Source organism: Scyliorhinus torazame, chromosome 3 (genome assembly GCF_047496885.1).
Source record: "Scyliorhinus torazame isolate Kashiwa2021f chromosome 3, sScyTor2.1, whole genome shotgun sequence".
In the NCBI taxonomy this organism is placed as follows: domain Eukaryota; kingdom Metazoa; phylum Chordata; class Chondrichthyes; order Carcharhiniformes; family Scyliorhinidae; genus Scyliorhinus; species Scyliorhinus torazame.
In genome coordinates this window covers 66,185,565-66,204,389 of record NC_092709.1, presented here as the reverse complement: position 1 = coordinate 66,204,389, position 18,825 = coordinate 66,185,565, and the positions used below count along the sequence as shown (strand labels likewise).

The 18,825-nt window shown below is 45.8% G+C and overlaps 1 protein-coding gene across 5 annotated transcripts in view; it reads left to right on the top strand.

Moving 5' to 3' along the window:
- LOC140408500 (folliculin-interacting protein 2-like) overlaps nucleotides 1–18,825 on the top strand; it is a 178,380-nt gene that overhangs the window by 53,071 nt on the left and 106,484 nt on the right. For all 5 annotated transcript variants that reach the window (XM_072495774.1, XM_072495773.1, XM_072495775.1 and 2 more), the window contains exon 2: nucleotides 3,618–3,744. In XM_072495774.1, the coding sequence (XP_072351875.1) occupies nucleotides 3,618–3,744 (127 nt within the window). The remainder of the gene's footprint in view (nucleotides 1–3,617; nucleotides 3,745–18,825) is intronic.

Genomic DNA, 18,825 nt, shown 5'->3' with positions numbered 1-18,825 from the left:
TAGAGACCTACCCTTGCAAGACTGCTTTGGGACAGTTGAAAGGGAAAACATTTATTGTGGGATCGGATCATAAGCAAAAGCTATGCTGATGAACTGGTGAGTAAGTCAGTGAACTGTAGATGCTGCATTCTCATGACATTGGTTAAAAAATAAAATTCAGCATGTTTTTGAGTGTTTGTGACATGCAGGTACTTTGGCAAATGTCAGCAGGCCAAGAATAGAATGTAAATGTATACAGTAGCTGAAGACTTTACTCTAGTAGCTTTCTGCCCTATGCTATCGTCACACTCCAGGCTCTTTGCCACTTCAGGATGGTATTGTAGCCTTCCACTGGGAGTACCATACTGGACTGTGCAAAGTGGAGTGCTGTGCCTATCGGTCAGATTAGCAGCAGGAGCTTTGCAGAGGAAGTCATCTGACAGTCTTGTGCTTTGGGATGGTTGAAAAAACTAAAATAATAACAGCAGTGCACTCAAGGACATGTTTCTTGTGGTTAACTATAGGTGTGGGAAGATGGAGCACAGCTGCTTCAGGTAAAGTACTGGAGAAGGCTTGATGGGACAAATTTGCCAGTATAATAAATATTCTAATAAATTCTGACATTGTGCACAAAGTAAATTATTAGCCGGTGAAGAGTTCGTTGCTAATCTTTTTTTTTTCTCGTGCATCTTGCCTTGAATTTTGCTTGCATTGATGTATTGACTGAAAATGTTCATTTCGCTTGAGGTTTATATTTTGCTGTCGTTTTCAGATTTTACTTTACTAATGCTGCTGTGATTATCATGGTTCTGTAACTTTAATATAGCAATTAATTAGAGAATTGGTTTGAAAGCTAACATTCGGATATCACATTTGATTTTGGTGTTGCGAAGCCCTCAATTCAAGGTGAAATGATCTGGAGTAGCAATGGGATGAGTCGAAGTTGTTAATACAACCTCTTGGTAACGGCATCAATTTTAGTTGGTTTGCATGTTTTTGTTATTGGTCCAAGATGTATGTAAAGGATTAACTCAATTGTGGAGCTTCTGGTATGTTGGGTAGTGAATCTCATTAAAATTGTGAGGGGTTAGCAGCAGTAATGTTGCGGGAAGTTGCAAACAGAATTCAGGGGTGTGTGAGAAATGAAATACTTTAAAATTCAATTTAATTCAAAAAGAATCAGATTTTGATTTATTTCCGTATTCATGGGTTATCTTTCATAGCTTGTTTTGGGACAACGCAAGCAGTAAATAGTGTTAAAGAATTAGGGGAATACTTTTAAATTTTAAAATTGAGGTTGGTACAGTGGCACTAAGCACCATATACTTTGAAACATTAGCTTACATTTATATATTGTCTATTACATCCTGAAGGCACCTCAAAACAACCTAACTACAGAATTGTTATTGGGATGTAGTCACATTTGCATAGGCAAGCAGTGAAATACATGAGCTATCCGTCGGTTTTAATTTTGAACCATGCCAAGCCGTGGGTGTCGAGCATAAACTGCACAGTGCCCCAGCAACAAAGTGTAAATTGTAAGGGAGGATCTTGCCTAGTTCCCTTTATATATAGGTCATTGTTCGCAGGTCGTATGCCTATTCTCTTTGTTACAGGTGGTGAGCCAGACAGTTAAAATTACAGGAAAAAATAAGATAAAATTATAAGAGTATGCCAAAAATATCCCACAGAATGAAGCAATGTTAATTTATGGAGCGTGAAGAAATTTCAGGCATATTTGCTATTCCCACCTCTGCATGCAAATATTCATTTAAGCTTTAATGCAATAATATGTGGATGGAACGCCTTTGACCAGAACTAGTGTATGGCTAATTTAAATTGGTTCCGCTGCAGGAGTGTAAAGTTGTGAACCTTGATTTATCATAATTTTGATCAGATATTTTAAAATTACATTATCGTCCATTGAAATTACATTTGTAATCTGTTCTTTATACAATAGTTATACCACTTTGATGCAAATGGCAGGCTTACAGAAGGCAAAAATGAAGTTATGTAAATAGGGCAGCATGTGTTCCTGATAATCCAGTACCTCTACCGACAGCATCATTACATGAGTGGTCAAGGTGTTCACATCCACTGCAGATTGACCAGTGAAGTAGTTTTGCAACTTTTGGTTTGTATGGACCTTGCTTAGCTATTGGTAAATGTGCTTTCTCCGATAGTTGCAATCTGTTCAATTTTTAAACTGGATTTCACTGAAGCAGCAATCATTCCAATATAAACTAGTTCTGTAGTTGTTTATTTCTCAAATTATCTCAGTCTCTCAGGGTGGTGTCCTAGGCCCAACTATCTTGAGCTGCTTCATCAATGAGCTTCCTTCCATCATAAGATCAAAAGTGGAGATATTTGCTTGCATAATGTTCAGCACCAATTGTAACTGGTCAGATACTGAAGCAGTCCATGCCCAAATGCAGCAAAACCTGGATATTATCCAGGCTTGGGCTTTAAGTGGCAAGTAAAATTTGTGCCACATAAGCGTCAGACAAGAGAGAATCTGACCCATCGGCCCCTGACATCCCATGGCTGAATCCCCACTATCAACATCCTGGGGGTTACCATTGACCTGAAAATATAAATCCTGTCCCATTCTCCAGCTTGTCCCACCATCCACAAGCCACCAGTCAGGAATGTGATGGAATACTTTCCATTGCTTAGATGAGTGCAGCTCCAACAACACAAGAAGCTCAATACTATCCAAGACAAAGCAGCCCACTTGATTGGCACCCCACCCGCAAACATTCACTCCCTCCCCCGATGTACAGCAGTAACAGTGTGTACTATCTACTAGATGCACTGCAGAAATTAATCAAGGCTCCTCAGACAGCACCTTCCAAACCCATGACCACTGTCTTCCACAAGGACAGGGCAGCAGTAACATGGGAACGTCACCTGCAAGTTCCCCTACATGCTGCACACCATCCTGTCTTGGAAATATATCACCATTCTTCAGTGCCACTGGGTCAAATTCCTGGAACTCCCTTCATAGGTGTGCCTACGTGGGTGGATTGCAGTGATTCAGGAAGGTAGCTCACCACTGCCTTCTTGAGGGCATTTAGGGAAGGGTAATAAATGCTGCCCTAGCCAGCAATGCCCACATCCCATGAACAATTTTTTAAAAATGCATTTCTATAATTTTATAACTGCAGTTCAAGACTGCATTTATCCAGCTAATTGAAATTGTTGTAAACTACTGTACTACATCTTAAGTGCTTCAATATCATGTAGGTAGTTCAAGCTTGATGAGGATGGCATATGTGATGCATTCTGAGTCCATGACAGCTTTTCAATTGACTTATGTAGAACAATATACAAAATTAAGATTGCAACCTTGAGTTCATCTCCCAAAAACATTTGACTATCCATGTGTCTCTGAATGTTCCTCAATATTCTCCTGATGTTTGGCTAATCGGGGAGTAACTACAGTTGAGCATTAAACCACATTGTACCGCCCATAAATGTACACTTCCAATCTGCAATTTCTGACCCTCAAATTTGAAAATTATTCCTGTGGGTAACCCATATTCCATTGTCACTCTTCAGTTCCCTCTGCTTGGCTGAGTTGTTTGATATGTATTTACTCTGCTTTTTTTCTTAACGTCTTATTTGCCCCATTGCAGCTGGCCACCTGTGGAGTTTGAAGTTAACCAGATTCGGCTGATTGTTTACCAAGATTGTGAAAGGCGAGGCAGACATGTTCTGTTTGATTCTAAAGCTGTGCGTAAAGTTGAAGGTGCCTCGGTGCAGGTAACTTTTTTTCATAAATTTAGAGTACCCATTTGTTTTTTCCAATTATGGGGCAATTTTGCATGGCCAATTCACCTACTCTGCACATCTTTGAGTTGTGGGGGTGAGACCCACGCAACGTGGGGAGAATGTGCAAATTACACAAGGACAGTGACCCAGAGCCGGGATCGAACCGGGGTCCTCGGCACCTTGAGTTCTGTGCAGGTAACTAATGCAATTTGAAAATTTCTCAAACTATTAAAAATGTTGAGCATCCACAATAAAACATTTTTGAGTAGGAGATGCCCTTTCAATGAAATGGTGGGTACAGTATAATTGATCCAAATCGTATGTGTTTGATTTCCAGTTCTCTCTAATGCTAATGTGTGGACGTCAAATTGTTTTTTAAAAATAGTTCAACAACAACGTGTCATGTCTTACTGTTGCGTGAGCAAATGGATGTATTGAACAGAGTGAAGGAATTGAATCATAAGCTAGTCGTACAGTAACATTTTCACTGTGTTTGCGTTGGTCCATTGAGTCTTATGAACTGGAAAGAGTTTTTAAAAAACACAATCCTGCGCAGCTTTAAAAAAAAAAAAAGATCAGCAATTTTCCTTCATGGTTTTGGTAAATTTGGGCATAATAAGGTTGCTATTCAGCAGACCAACCTTGATTTTTAAAGCTACTCGCTTTAGAATTCCCATTTTAACACCATCTGTGAAGTAGGCCTGAGCAGCTGCAACTAAGCAGGTTTGTCTGCATATAATTTTGAATGGTTGTACGCCCAGTTATAATCTTTTTATCAGTGATAAGATTCAGTTGTTTTCCTGTCACTGGAAACTAGTTAGGAATTTCTATCACATGTTGAGCCTAGATTAAATGAAAGTATCTCATGGTGAGTTTATTGTGAGTCAGCTGAGGAGAGAACTAGTTTTTCAAAATACTGGAGTGTTTTCTTTGTTTCCAAATGTAAATTTTTGATAACTTTGAGAAGTGACAGGCATATACCAGGCAAAATGTTTGAGGAGGCTTTTTAAGATTATCAAATCTTAAGGCTTGTTGTTAGTCACATCCTGAAAATGCTTCTTAAATAATTTGCATTGTAAAACCTTCAAAGCCAATTTCAAAATCTTGCAGGAAAAACTTGTATCAAGCTGGGAAAGACTAACCAAAAGCTTACCAAAGGAATGGGAGAGTCTTAAAGGCGATTGAAAATAGTCTGTGGGTTAGGAAGAAAATTGGAGAATGGGACCTTGGTGGTTTAAGGCACTCTAGAATGAGGACCATTTGGAAAAGTGAGCACACAGCCCTTTCAAGGCAGTTTAAAAACAAAGGAGGTTATACCATCAAAAGCATAGTAACAAAATTAGGCCATTCAACCCTGTGGTTATTGTGCCATTCGGCTGGTCTGTGATATGGAGAAACGCCATCAATGTACGTTCAATTCCCATACCAGCTGAGGTTACCTGAAGGCCTGCTGCCTCCACCTTGCCCCTCGCCTGAGGTGTGGCGGCCCTCGGGTTAAATCACCACCAGTAAACTCTCTCTTCGTAGGATTCCTTACCCATAGTCGGTCGTCCTCCCTCGGGTGGGTCTGTTGAAGGAAGACTATGTCGTCTTTCAAACTTCTCAAGTGGTCGAAGATTCTGAATCTTGTCTCTGGGCTGTTAAGTCCCCTGACGTTCTCGGGATAATCCTGGTGGGGGGTTTCTGACCCCACCGTCCCTGGTGGATGTGCCCCTGCACTCCGAGGTTTTCCTTTGATAGGGGGCCGTCCAAAATGCCCACGGTTGCAGTTCTCACCATGTGGTTGGGCCCCTGCGCTCCAGCGTTTCCCGTTGTCCAGGGGGAACCGAACATGGCCACCAACTGTGTATAGCATGTGGCCATCTAAAATTACCGCCTGCAAAGGATAATGGGAATTGTGGTCAGGTTGGGACACAGACGATACACAGCCCTGTGTATTGTGCAGAGGAAACCAGACCTACACGGAGACTGCACCTGCTAAAGGTCAATCACCGATCTCCCCAGGACAATGGGACTCCGATTGAAACATAACAGCAGTAACAGACTCGGGGGCGCCTATTCACCTTATTTGGGAGTGCATACATGCCTTGGACAATAACAACTAAGACCTGCCCAGCTATCAAGGTACCCGCCCCTAATTGGCCAGAATCGATTAGGATGATCGGAATCCTATCGATCCATTGGATCCCGAGTTAGGACTGCCCAAAAGAACACGAAAGACCGGAGGATAAGAGGAACTGTGCGACCAATATTCTGTCTCTTTTGGGACCGGCCTCTGCCCCACCAACTGCAGCACATCGACCAGCCAAATTCAAGGACCCGCGATCGCTACTTGAAGGATGAGCTGCAGCCTAGACATGCCTGACAACTTCCAGCCGCCACAGGTGGTGATTCCGATAAAGGCCTTATCTAACCTGCACAGAGCTGGTTACTTGAAAGTTAAGTGAAGGTCATTTAACCTGTTGGGTATAGTTTAATGTGTAGCAACGTGTAGATTAATACACATAGAACCACGCCTATGTTTAATAATAAACAATAATTGAACTAATATACTGGTTATGTGGTCATTTGTCCAGTACGCAGAACGTACTTGCATCTTGTGGTTATTATTAATAAAGATAAAAGCGCAACAGACACGTCGGTGCACCCCTGCACTCCGGGGTTTCCCTTTGTTTAGGGATCCTCCAAAGTGATTGCTTGCGGCACCATTCTGTTCCCTTAACCTGCACTTTACCTGCTGAAGCCAATCTGAAACTCATCTTTCTTATCCTTATAGTCCTCCCCCTCCCCCTTATAATCCCCATCCCTGCCACTGTGCCACCAGATGCTCGTTCCCTGTCAGGAGGGGCTTCGGTTGGAGTGATCTTTATGCCCTGTTGATCTCCAGCGGCTTGGGGAAGCTGTACCCTCCTGACTAGGTTGCCCAGCATCCGTGGAGTACCTGCCCTCTGGCAGACCCATGATCCAGATATTTTGGAACCGAGACTGATTCTCCTGGCCCTTGACCTTCCCTTTCAGGCTCTTCGGGGTCGCCGCCAACCTTTTAATTTTGGCCTACAGAGCAACAATCCTGTCGCTCTGGTCCGTCAATGCCTTTCCGAGCTCTAGGATCATCTTCCCCACTCCATCTATCATCGTCTGCATGGCGACCAACCAACGCCTCCGTCACAGCCACCGGGATCTCCACTTTTGTCGCCTCTCTTATCGCCATCAATTCCTTCGTCAGGCATGTCTTCCATCCAACTCCAAGTGTTTATATTCTGGAGGAGAGCCACCTGATGCGCCACTGTCCACATCACCGTTACCAGAAGTCGAAATAACTCCTGAATAGCGAATTTGTGATGGGGAATAAGGAAATGGCAGTGAAACTAAATAAGTACTTTGCGACATAAAAACAAAATATTACAGATGCTGTAAATCTGAAATAAAATGGGAAAATGCTGGATTAACTCGGCAGGTCTGGCAGCAACTGTAGAGAAAGAAACACAGTTAACGTTTGAGTCCATATGCTAAAGAAAAATGTAATGAATTATATATTTGGAGATGGGGCAGAACAGAAGGTCAGGGATAGATCGGAGCTAAGGAGAGATTGACAAGGGTGGTAATGGTGAAATTAAGGACTGAAGAAGTGCTAATAGTGGCATAAAGGTTAGATAGAATGTGTGAATACGAGGACCAAGATCAGTGCTCGGTGAAAGCAAAACTAAAATCACAAGGGACAGATGGCCGTGTGGGGAGGGGGAAAAGTTGTATTGGGACAAACCAAAGAACACCAAAAACAAAAATGGGCTCAAGATGGAGGGTAAAGTTCATGGTCTTTTATTGTTGAACTCTATGTTGAGACCAGAAGTCTGTAACGTGCCTAATCAGAAGATGAGTTGTTCTTCCAGTTTGCGTTGGGCATTACTGGAAGATTGCAACAGGCATGTAGGCATCAGATCAAGATGCTTAGTTGAAATGGCAAGTGACTGAAAAGTTTGGGCATACTTGCGAACTGTGCGAAGGTGTTCTGAAAAGCGGTCACCCGTCTGCATTTAGTCTCCCTAGTGTAGACAAAACTGCTTTGGGAGCAGCAAATACAGTAGACCTAATTGAAGAAGGTACAAATTAAATACAGCTTCACCTGAAAGGAGTATATTGACCCTCGGATAGTGAGGAAGGAGAAGGTAAAGATGCACGTGTTTCACCTTCTGTGATTGCATGGGAAGAGAATGAAGGGTTGGGGGTGATAGCGGAGTGGACCGGGTGTCACGGAGGGAGTGGTCCCTGTGGAATGCTAATAGGAGGGCGAGGGGAAAGATGTGTTTAGTGGTGGCATAATGCTGGAGTTGGTGGAAATGGCTGAGGATGATCCTTTGGATAGGGAGGCTGGTGAGATGAAAAGTGAGAACAAGAGGGATCCTGTCAGGGTTCTGGGAGGGAGGTGAGGGCAAAGGTGCGGGAGATGGGTCAGACACTGTTTAGTGCTCTGTCAACCACGGGGGTGGGAACCTTCTGTTGAGGGAAAAAAGGCATATGTCAGAGTATTTTGTCTGTCTATGGAGGAAGATACCAAAAACTTCCCTGGAATATTGGGGAGACGAGGGACTAGTGGGATTGGAGACCTGAAAGAAATTCGTATTAGTGAAAAAGAAGTGCTAGAGAAATTAATGATGTGGAGATGCCGGCGTTGGACTGGGGTGAGCACAGTACGAAGTCTTACAACACCAGGTTAAAGTCCAACAGGTTTGTTTCGATGTCACTAGCTTTCGGAGCGCTGCTCCTTCCTCAGGTGAATGAAGAGGCCTGTTCCAGAAACACATATATAGACAAATTCAAAGATGCCAAACAATGCTTGGAATGCGAGCATTAGCAGGTGATTAAATCTTTACAGATCCAGAGATGGGGTAACCCCAGGTTAAAGAGGTGTGAATTGTACCAAGCCAGGACAGTTGGTAGGATTTCGCAGGCCAGATGGTGGGGGATGAATGTAATGCGACATGAATCCCAGGTCCCGGTTGAGGCTGCACTCATGTGTGCGGAACTTGGCTATAAGTTTCTGCTCGGCGATTCTGCGTTGTCGCGGGTCCTGAAGGCCGCCTTGGAGAATGCTTACCCGGAGATCAGAGGCTGAATGCCCTTGACTGCTGAAGTGTTCCCCGACTGGAAGGTAACATTCCTGCCTGGTGATAGTTGCGCGATGTCCGTTCATTCGTTGTCGCAGCGTCTGCATGGTCTCGCCAATGTACCACGCTTCGGGACATCCTTTCCTGCAGCGTATGAGGTTGACAACGTTGGCCGAGTCGCACGAGTATGTACCGCGTACCTGGTGGGTGGTGATCTCGCGTGTAATAGTGGTCTCCATGTCGATGATCTGCCACGTCTTGCAGAGATTGCCATGACAGGGTTGTGTGGTGTCGTGGTCGCTGTTCTGAAGACTGGGTAGTTTGCTGCAAACAATGGTTCGTTTGAGGTTGCGCGGTTGTTTGAAGGCAGGTAGTGGGGGTGTGGGGATGACCTTGGCAAGATGTTCATCGTCATCAATGACGTGTTGAAGGCTGTGAAGAACCCCAGGTAGGTCTGCTGGTTATCAACATGGCAGAATAAGGTGAAGGACTTGATCAAGGAGTTGGAAGAGACCTGTGGCGCAGCAGCCAGTGGAAGGATGGCGGAGGGGGAAGGGCGAGTGCAAGTAGCAAAGCCTTCGATGGAGCAGTTGATGGTGTTCATCAAGGGAGAGTTCCGCCAGCAGAGGAAGGAGATGTAGGCGGATCGCTCAAAGGCCATCGAAAAGCTGTGGCACCCCTGAAGGGATCGATGGAGAGGGTGGAGAAATGCTTGGAGGTGCAGGGGGCGCAGATCCGAGAGATTGAGAGTGTGACATCGGACCACAGCGATCGAGTGGTGGCATTGGAGGCGGAGGTGGGGCTCCGACCTTTGCAAGACATTGAGTGCAAAGGTGGAGGAGCAGGAAGATAGGTCGAGGAGGTGAAATCTGCGGATAGTGGGCCTGCTTGACGGAGTGGAAGGTGCGAGTGCCACAAGGTACATTTTGAGGAATCTGGCGGTGGAGGGGGTCCTGGACAAGGCCCCTGCGGTGGACAGAGTGCACAGGTCTCTGAAGCAGAAGCCTAGGACGGGGGATGCACAGAGGGCAGTGATCGTGAGACTCCACAAGGTCATGGAAAAGGAGAAGATTCCCCAATGGGCCAGGGAGAAGCACAACTGTGAATGGGAGGGGAACAAGATCTGAAGATACCAAGACATTGGAGCTGAGCTAGCAAAACGGCGTTCAGTGTTCAACAGGGGCTCGGCATTGCTGTATCAACAACTGGTCAGGTTTGGGGTGCTGTACCTGGCAAAACTATGGGTGATCTATGAAGGCCGGGAATACTATTTTGAAACCCCAGAAGCGGCCAATGACTTTATCAAGGAGCATAAACTGGGGGAGAACTTAACAATTTTGGGAGACGGAGGTGCTGTCACTTTTAATAATAATTGTTATTGTCACAAGTAGGCTTACATTAACAATGAAGTTACTGTGAAAATTCCCCTAGTCGCTCGTAATTGAGAACATTGGTGGGGGTTGGAGGGAAGGGGTGTTTTTTTCTATTCCTCTGATGAGGGTTTTTTCTTTTTGCTGTCGGGTTGACAATAGGTAGCAGGAGTGAAAAATTTGTAAGTGGACGGCTGTCTCCACTCTCCTGCCTGGGGTTGTGTTTTTTCTTTTTGTTTGTCTTTGGGAGAGATGACCTCTGGTTTTTGATTTGATTTATTATTGTCACATGTATTAGTATGCAGTGAAAAGTATTGTTTCTTGCATGCTGTACAAACAATGCATACCGTACATAGGGAAGGAAGGAGAGACTGCAGAATATAATGTTACAGTTATAGCAAGGTGTAGAGAAAAGATCAACTTAATACTGGGTAGGTCCATTCAAAAGTCTGATGGCAGCAGAGAAGAAACTGTTCTTGAGTCGATTGGCACATGACCTCAAACTTTGGTACCTTTTTCCTGACGGAAGAAGGTAGAAGAGAGTATGCCCGGGGTGCGTGGGTCCTTAATTATGCTGGCTGCCTTTCTGAGGCAGCAGGAATTATAGATAGAATCAATGGATGGGAGGCTGGTTTGCGTGATGGACTGGGCTACGTTCACGACCTTTTGTAGTTTCCTGTGGTCTTGGACAGAGCAGGCTCCATACCAAGCTGTGATACAACCAGAAAGAATACTTTCTATGGTGTATCTGTAGAAGTTGGTGAGGGTTGTAGCTGACATGCCAAATTTCCTTAGTCTTCTGAGAAAGTAGAGTCGTTGGTGGGCTTTCTTAACTATAGTGTCGGCATGGGGGGACCAGGACAGGTTGTTGGTGATCTGTACACCTAAAAATGTGAAGCTCTCAACCCTTTCTACTTCGTTTCCATTGATGTAGACAGGGGCGTGTTCTCCACTATGTTTCCTGAAGTTGATGACAATCCCCTTTTGTTTTGTTGACATTGAGGGAGAGATTATTGTCGTCGCACCAGTTCACCAGATTCTCTATCTCATTCCAGTACTCTGTCTCGTCATTGTATGAAATCCGACCCACTACGGTGGTCATCGGCAAATTTGAAAATCGAGTTGGAGGCAAATTTGGCCACACAGTCATAGATGTATAAGGAGTATAGTAGGGGGCTGAGGACACAGCCTTGTGGGGCACTAGTATTGAGGATGATTGTGGAGGAGGTGTTGTTGCCTCCTTATTGATTGTGGTTAGAAAGTTCAGGATCTAGTCGCAGAGGGAGGAGCCGAGGCCAAGGCCACGGAGTTTGGAGATGAGTTTCGTAGGAGTGATGGTGTTGAAGGCTGAGCTGTAGTCGATAAATAGGAGTCTGACATGGGTGTCTTTGTTATCTAGGTGTTCCAGGGGAGTGCAGAGCCATGGAGATGGTGTCTGCTGTGGACCTGTTGCAGCGGTAGGCGAACTGTAGTGGATCTATGGGCAGCTCAAACAGATCATTAGTACATGAAAAAAAATACGTAATAGGTCAACACAAGGTACATAATGTAAATACATAGGCACCAGCATCGGGTGAAACATACAGGAGTGTAGTAATAGTCAGATCAGTCCATAAGAGGGTTGTATCGGAGTCTGGTAACAGCGGGGAAGAAGCTGTTTTTGAGTCTGTTCGTGTGTGTTCTCATGCTTTTGTATCTCCTGCCCGATGGAAGAAGTTGGAAGAGTGAGTAAGCCGGGTGGGAGGGGTCTTTGATTATGCTGCCTGCTTTCCCAAGGCAGTGGAAGATGTAGATAAAGTCAATGAATGGGAGGCAGGTTTGTGTGATGGGCTGGGTGGTGTTCATGACTCTCTGAAGTTTCTTGCGGTCTTGGGCCGAGCAGTTGCCATACCAGGCTGTGATGCAGCCTGATAGGATGCTTTCCATGGTGCATCTGTAAAAGTTGGGGAGAGTCACGGTGGACATGCCGAATTTCATTAGTTTCCTGAGGAAGTATAGGCGCTTGATGGTAGCGTCGACGTGGATGGACCAGGACAAATTTTGCTGATGTGCACACACAGGAATTTGGTTAGGGGCAGAGAAAGGGACCATCTTGGCTGGGCCAGGTACAGGGTGAAATTAATGGGAGTAGAGCTGAAAGGTGAGGATGACTGATGGTAGAGGGGAATGGAGGCGTAAGCCTCCGGTACGGCTGATAACATGGGACTTGTGAGGCCTCAATGGACCGGTGAGGAGATCTTGTGTCATTGTGCATCTAAGGAGTTTAAAAGCAGAGGTGGTCTTTCTGCAGGAGCTGCACCTCCGCGTGAAAGACCAGTTTAGGCTGAGGAAGGGATTGGTGGGTCAGGTTTTCACTTCAGAGTTTGATTCAAAGTCGTGGGCGGTGGCACTTTTGATGAATAAGGAAACAGGGTTTGTGAGCGTAAGGGACCCGGGTGGGAGATAAGTGATGGGTGAGTGGCCACGCACCAGTTGATTATGGGAGGAGATTTTAATTGTGTCCTAGAGCCGAGGGTAGGTAGGTCGAGCCCCAGGTCAATGGGTAAAATATGAATGGCGAAGGAGTTGGGCGGTTTATGGAAAAGATGGGAATGGTGGACCGGTGGCACTTCAAGAGCTCACTGGGAAGGGAGTATTCATTTTTCTCACGTGTATAAGGTGTATTGAAGAATCAACCACCTTGTGGTGAGCCGGGAGGTTTTGGTTAGGGTGATGGGGGCAGGATATGCGGGAATAGTAATCTCGGACCATGCGCCCCGCTGGCTGGAGATTTGGCTTGGATCGGGACGGGAACAGAGGCCAGGGTATAGGCTCAATTCGGGTTGTTGGCAGATAGAGGATTTTGTGATAACGTGCAGGCTGTGATTAAAGATTATGTAGAATTGAACCAAAATGGGGAGGTGTCAGCGGCCACATTTTGGGAAGCGCTAAAAGTGGTCTGAGGGGAGAGATTTATCTAGTTCAAGGCACATGCGGATAGGGAAAGGAGGGAGGAATATGACCGGCTAATGAATGTGATAGCGTAGGTAGACGGGGAGTATTCGAGGGCGCCCACCACAGAGGATTGGTGAGGATGAAAACATTACAGGGGCAATTTGATAGGTTGACAATGGAGAGGGTGGTAGGACAGCTACGTAGGCAAGAAGGGTGCAGGACGAATACGGGGAGAAGGTGAGTTGAATGTTAGTGCATTAGCTACGGAGGCAGACCGCATCCAGGGAAATACTGAAGATACAGACTGGGGCAGGGGATGTGGTGTCGGAGCCGGGGAAGATGAACGAGGTGTTTAGGGATTACTGTAAGAAGTTGTACAGGGTGGACCTGGGGGGTGAAAAGGGGGATATGGGATGGTTCTTGGACAAACTGGAGTTTTCACAGTTGAGGAAGAGAAGAGGTGAGCCCTTGGGGCTGAGGGAGGTATTGGATAATATAAGGGGTATGAAGTCGGGGAAGGCCCCGGGGCCTGATGGTTATCCGGCGGAATTCTATAAGGAGTTTGCGACGGACCTGGTACCAGATCGCTTGGGGGCGTTTAATGAGGCATTGGAGAAGGGGGAGCTGACAGAGACTGTGATCATAGAATTTACAGTGCAGACGGAGGCCATTCGGCCCATCGAGTCTGCACCGGTTCTTGGAAAGAGCACCCTACCCAAGCCCACACCTCCACCCTATCCCCATAACCCAGTAACCCCACCCAACACTAAGGGCAATTTTGGACACGAAGGGCAATTTAGCATGGCCAATCCACCTAACCTGCACATCTTTGGACTGCAGGCAACGATTACGTTAATACCAAATAAGGGGAAGGACCTGTTGGAATTTGGATCGTGTGGGCCATATCGTTGTTAAATATGGATATGTTTAAATATGTTAAATGTGAAAGTACTGGCTAAGTTGGTGGCGGGAAATGTGAAGTACTGGCTAAGTTGGTGGCGGGAAGGATGGAAGATTGTGTACTGGGGTGGTTGTGGAGGACCAGACAAGCTTCATAAAGGGCAGGCAGCTTTTTAGTAATATAAGACGGCTGTTAAACGTGATCATGACCCCGTCGAGAGCCCAGGTGCAGGAGGTAGTGGTGTCCATGGACACGGAAAAGGCATTTGACCGGGTGGAGTGGTGGTACCTGTTTGAGATCCTGGGAAGTTTCGAGTTTGGGCCGCAGTTTGTGGCATGGGTACGCCTGTTATGTGGCACTGATGGCGAGTGTGTGGACTAATGACATGGGTTCATGGAACTTTGAACTGCACAGGAGAACAAGGCAGCGGTGCCTGCTTTCGCGGCTGCTGTTTGCGCTGGCTATAGAGACTCTAGCAAAGGCTCTTACGGGGTCGGCAGATACCTGGGGATTCGGGTAGTGAGGGAATGGGCGATGCTACACAAATGGAATTTAACAAAACTGGTTGGGGAGGATCTGAAGAGGTGGGACACGCTACTCTTGACTTTGGCAGGGAGGGTCCAAGTAGTGAAGATGTGCATTGTGCCGAGGTTCCTGTTCATATTCCAGACAATCACGATCTTTGTACCAAAGGCCTACTTTCGAAAACTGGATATAATTATCTCAGACTTTGTATGAGCAGGGAAGGTGCTAAAGGTTAAGCGGACCCTTTTGCAGAGGCAGAAGAAAGAGTTGGCATTGCCAAACCTGTGTACTATTACTGGGCGGGAATGTGGGGCAGGTGAGGCGATGGTTAGAAGAAAACGTAGAATGGGTTACGATGGAAGAAGAATCCTGTAGAGGGTCCAGCTTGAGGTGATGGTGTCGTGGCATTGCCAATGGCGCCACAGAAACACACAGAGCCCTGTAGTGCAGTTCATGTTGAAGGTCTGCAACCAGCTGAGGAGGCACTTTAGGATAGAGGGGATGTCAGTGTTAACGCTGTTGTGTGAAAACTACGGTTTTGAGCCTGGGGGTGGATAGATGGCATGTATAGGAAGTGGAGAGAGGTGGGGCAGGTGAAGGTGAGGAATTTGTATCTGCTGTCGTCTGCACCGGCTCTTGGAAAGAGCACCCTATCCAAGGTCAACACCTCCACACTATCCCTTTAACCCAGTAACCCCACCCAATACTAAGGACAATTTTGGACACTAAGGGCAATTTATCACGGCCAATTCCCCTAACCTGCACATCTTTGGACTGTGGGAGGAAACCGGAGCACTCGGAGGAAACCCACGCACACGGGGAGGATGTGCAGACTCCGCACAGACAGTGACCCAAGCCGGAATCGAATCTGGGACCCTGGAGCTGTGAAGCAATTGTGCTATCCACAATGCTACCGTGCTGCCCTACTGCAAGATCTGCAAGGGAGGAGTGGGGGCAGGATACGGGTGGCTAGGAGAGCAGGGAGGTGAGCAGGTGCTGAAGATTAAGGAGAAGTGGGAGGGGAGATAAACTGCGAAGTATGGAGTGAAGCGCTACGAAGGGTAAATGCGACCTTGTGTGCAAGGATGAGCCTGATGCAGTTCAAGGTGGTACAGCAGGTTCACATGACTCGGACAAGAATGAGTGGGCCCTCCCAGGGAGTGACGGGCACGTGAGAAGTGTGGGCGAAGACCAGTGTATCATGTTCGTATGTTTTGGGGATGCGAAAAGTTGGTGAGATTTTGGGTCGTAGTGTTCGCGGCGCTGATTAGGATAATGGGGGGGTGAAGGTTGAGCTGGATCCATCGGTGGCAATATTTGGGATTACAGAGAAGCCGGAGCTGATGGAGGGGAGGAAGGCCGATGTTGTGGCCTTCGCCTCTCTGGTTGTCCAGCGAAGAATTCTGCATGAGTGGCAGTCATCAATGCCGCTGGGGGACTTGTATGACTTTCTTCGGTTGAAAAAGATTATGTACGAATTAAGGGATTCATTGGAGGACTTTGAGGCAAGGTGGGGGATGTTCGTGGCCTTGTTTGAGAAGTCTGATAATTTCATAATGGGAGGAGTTTTGAGAGGTGACAAGCGACGAAGTAGAGGTGAATATCAGATGTAAGAACATGAGGGTGGCACGATAGCACAGTGGTTAGCACTGTTGCTTCAGGGTCCCAGGTTCGATTACCGACTTGGGTCACTCTGTGTGGTGTCTGCATGTTCTTCCCGTGTCTGCATGGGTTCCTCCCACAATCCAAAGATGTGCAGGTTAGGTGGATTGGCCATGCTAAATTTGCCCTTGGTGTCCAAAAAAGGTTAGTTGGGGTTACTGGGTTACGGGGATAGGGTGGAGATGTGGGCTTAAGTAGAGTGCTCTTTCCAAGGGTCAGTGCAGACTCGATGGGCTGAATGACCACCTCCTGCACTGTCAATTCCATGATTCTATGACCATGGTTCAGCAGATCAGGATGTAGAATCAATTTGGTTGAGGTGAGGAATTGTTGGGGAACTAAGTCACTAGTGGGAGTGGGCTACAGGCTCCTTAACAGTAGCCACTATGTCGGACAAAGTATGCAAGAACAAATGTATGTGATGAATGGACAGTAATAATCATGGGTAATTTTAATCTACATATAAATTGGAAAAATCAGATTGGCTGTAGTAGCTTGGGTGGGGAGTTCATAGAATGCTTTCTTAGAACATCACGTTCTGGAATTGACCAGAGAGCAGGTTATGTTTGACTTGTACTGTGTAATGTGACAGATTAATTAATTACCTCAGAATAAAGGCACCCCTAGGAAGCAGTGACTGCAATATGATTGAATTTTACAACCAGCTTCAAAAATAGGGAGAGTCTTGACTAGTATTTCAAACTTAAATAATAGCAACTATGCGGGCATGAAAGCTGGGCTAGCTGAAGTGAACTAGGATATGAGGCGAGATAATCGATCAATAGAGAAGCCGTGGCAGACATTTAAGAGGATATTCCCACCATAAAGAGGCAGCCCCATCAACCATGGTAAGAAAACTTGAGAAAAAACATGTAACTGCGCAAAGATGAGTGGCTGGTCAGATTATAAAGAGTGTCAGAGAATGACTAATCAGGAGGAAGAAATTATGGGAGGAAGCTAGCTAGAAATTAGTTACTCCAGGTATTTAAGAAGGAGTAGAGTAAGTAAAGTGATGTTGATTGTATAGTGACTGACAATGGGGAGTTAACAGGAAATGTAAGACCATAAGACATAGGAGCAGTATTCGGCCACCCGGCCCGTCGAGTCTGCCCCGCCATTCAATTATGGCTGATATTTTTCTCATCCCCATAACCCATATACTCTCATTAATCAAGAACCTATCAATCTCTGTCTTAAAGTCGCTGTGATTTGGCTTCCACAACCTTCTGTGACAATAGAGTTCCACAGATTCACCATCCTCTGGCTGAAGAAATTTCTCATCTGTTTTAAAGGATCATCCTTTTAGTCTGAAATTGTGCCCTCTGGTTCTAGTTTTTTCTCCATGTCCACTCTATCCAGGCCTCACAGTATCCTGTAAGTTTCAATAAAATCCCCCCTCATCCTTCAAAACTCCGAGTACAGACCCAGAGTCCTCAACCGTCCCTCATATGAATAATGAATAAGACGAAATGAACAAACATTTTCCTCCTCTTTTAACTGTGGAAGATACAATAGATATTCCAGTAATAGCTGTAAATTAGGAGATGGGAGGGGGAGAGGAACTTGGTGATATTGCAATCATTAAGGACGCTGTAGTGAGCAAACTGATGTAACTGCAGGCTGACCAGTCTCTCTGTCCTGATTGAATTCACTCTCAGGTCTTACAGAAGGTGGATAATGAGGTAGTAGATGTGTTGATAATTTTCCAAAATACATCTGGAAAGGTTCCATCAGACTGGAAAGTAGCTATTATTTAAAAAAGAAAAATTTTGAGTACCCAATTCTTTTTTCCAATTAAGGGGCAAAAGCGTGGCCAATTCACCTACCCTGCACAACTTTGGGTTGTGGGGGCGAAACCCACGCAAACTCGGGGAGAATGTGCAAACTTCACACGGACAGTGACCCAGAGCCGGGATCAAACCTGGAAACTCGGCGCCGTGAGGCAGCAGCACGAACCACTGCGCCATCATGCTGCCCGCAAGTAGCTATTATAACTCCTGTTCAAAAGCGAGAGAGACAGGAAACCATAGGCCAGTTAGCTTGACATCTGTTATGAAGAAAGGTCTAGAATTGATTATTGAAGAGGTTATAGCTGGTCACTAAGGAAAAGGTAATTGTGAAGAGTCAGTTTTGTGAAAGGGAAATCTTTTGGTGGAGTAACATGTGCTGTGGATGAAGGTCAGACTATAGACAAGAACAAAGAACAATATAGCACAGGAACAGGCCCTTCAGCCCTCCAAGCCTGCTCCAACCATGGTACCTGCTTAAACTAAAACCGCATGAACCTACGGAGTCCATATCCTTCCATTCCCACCCAATTCATATATTTGTCTAGATGCCCCTTAAATGCCGTTATCGTAACTGCTCCCACCACCTCCCCAGGCAGCGTGTTCTATATATTTACCACTCTGTGTAAAAACACTTGCACATCTAAACCTATGTCCCCTAATACTTGACTCTCCTATCCTAGGAAAGAGCATCTGACTATCCACTCTGTCCATGCCATCCATAATCTTGTAGACCTCTATCAGGTCGCCTCTCAACCTCTTGTCATTCAAGTAAGAACAGACCGAGT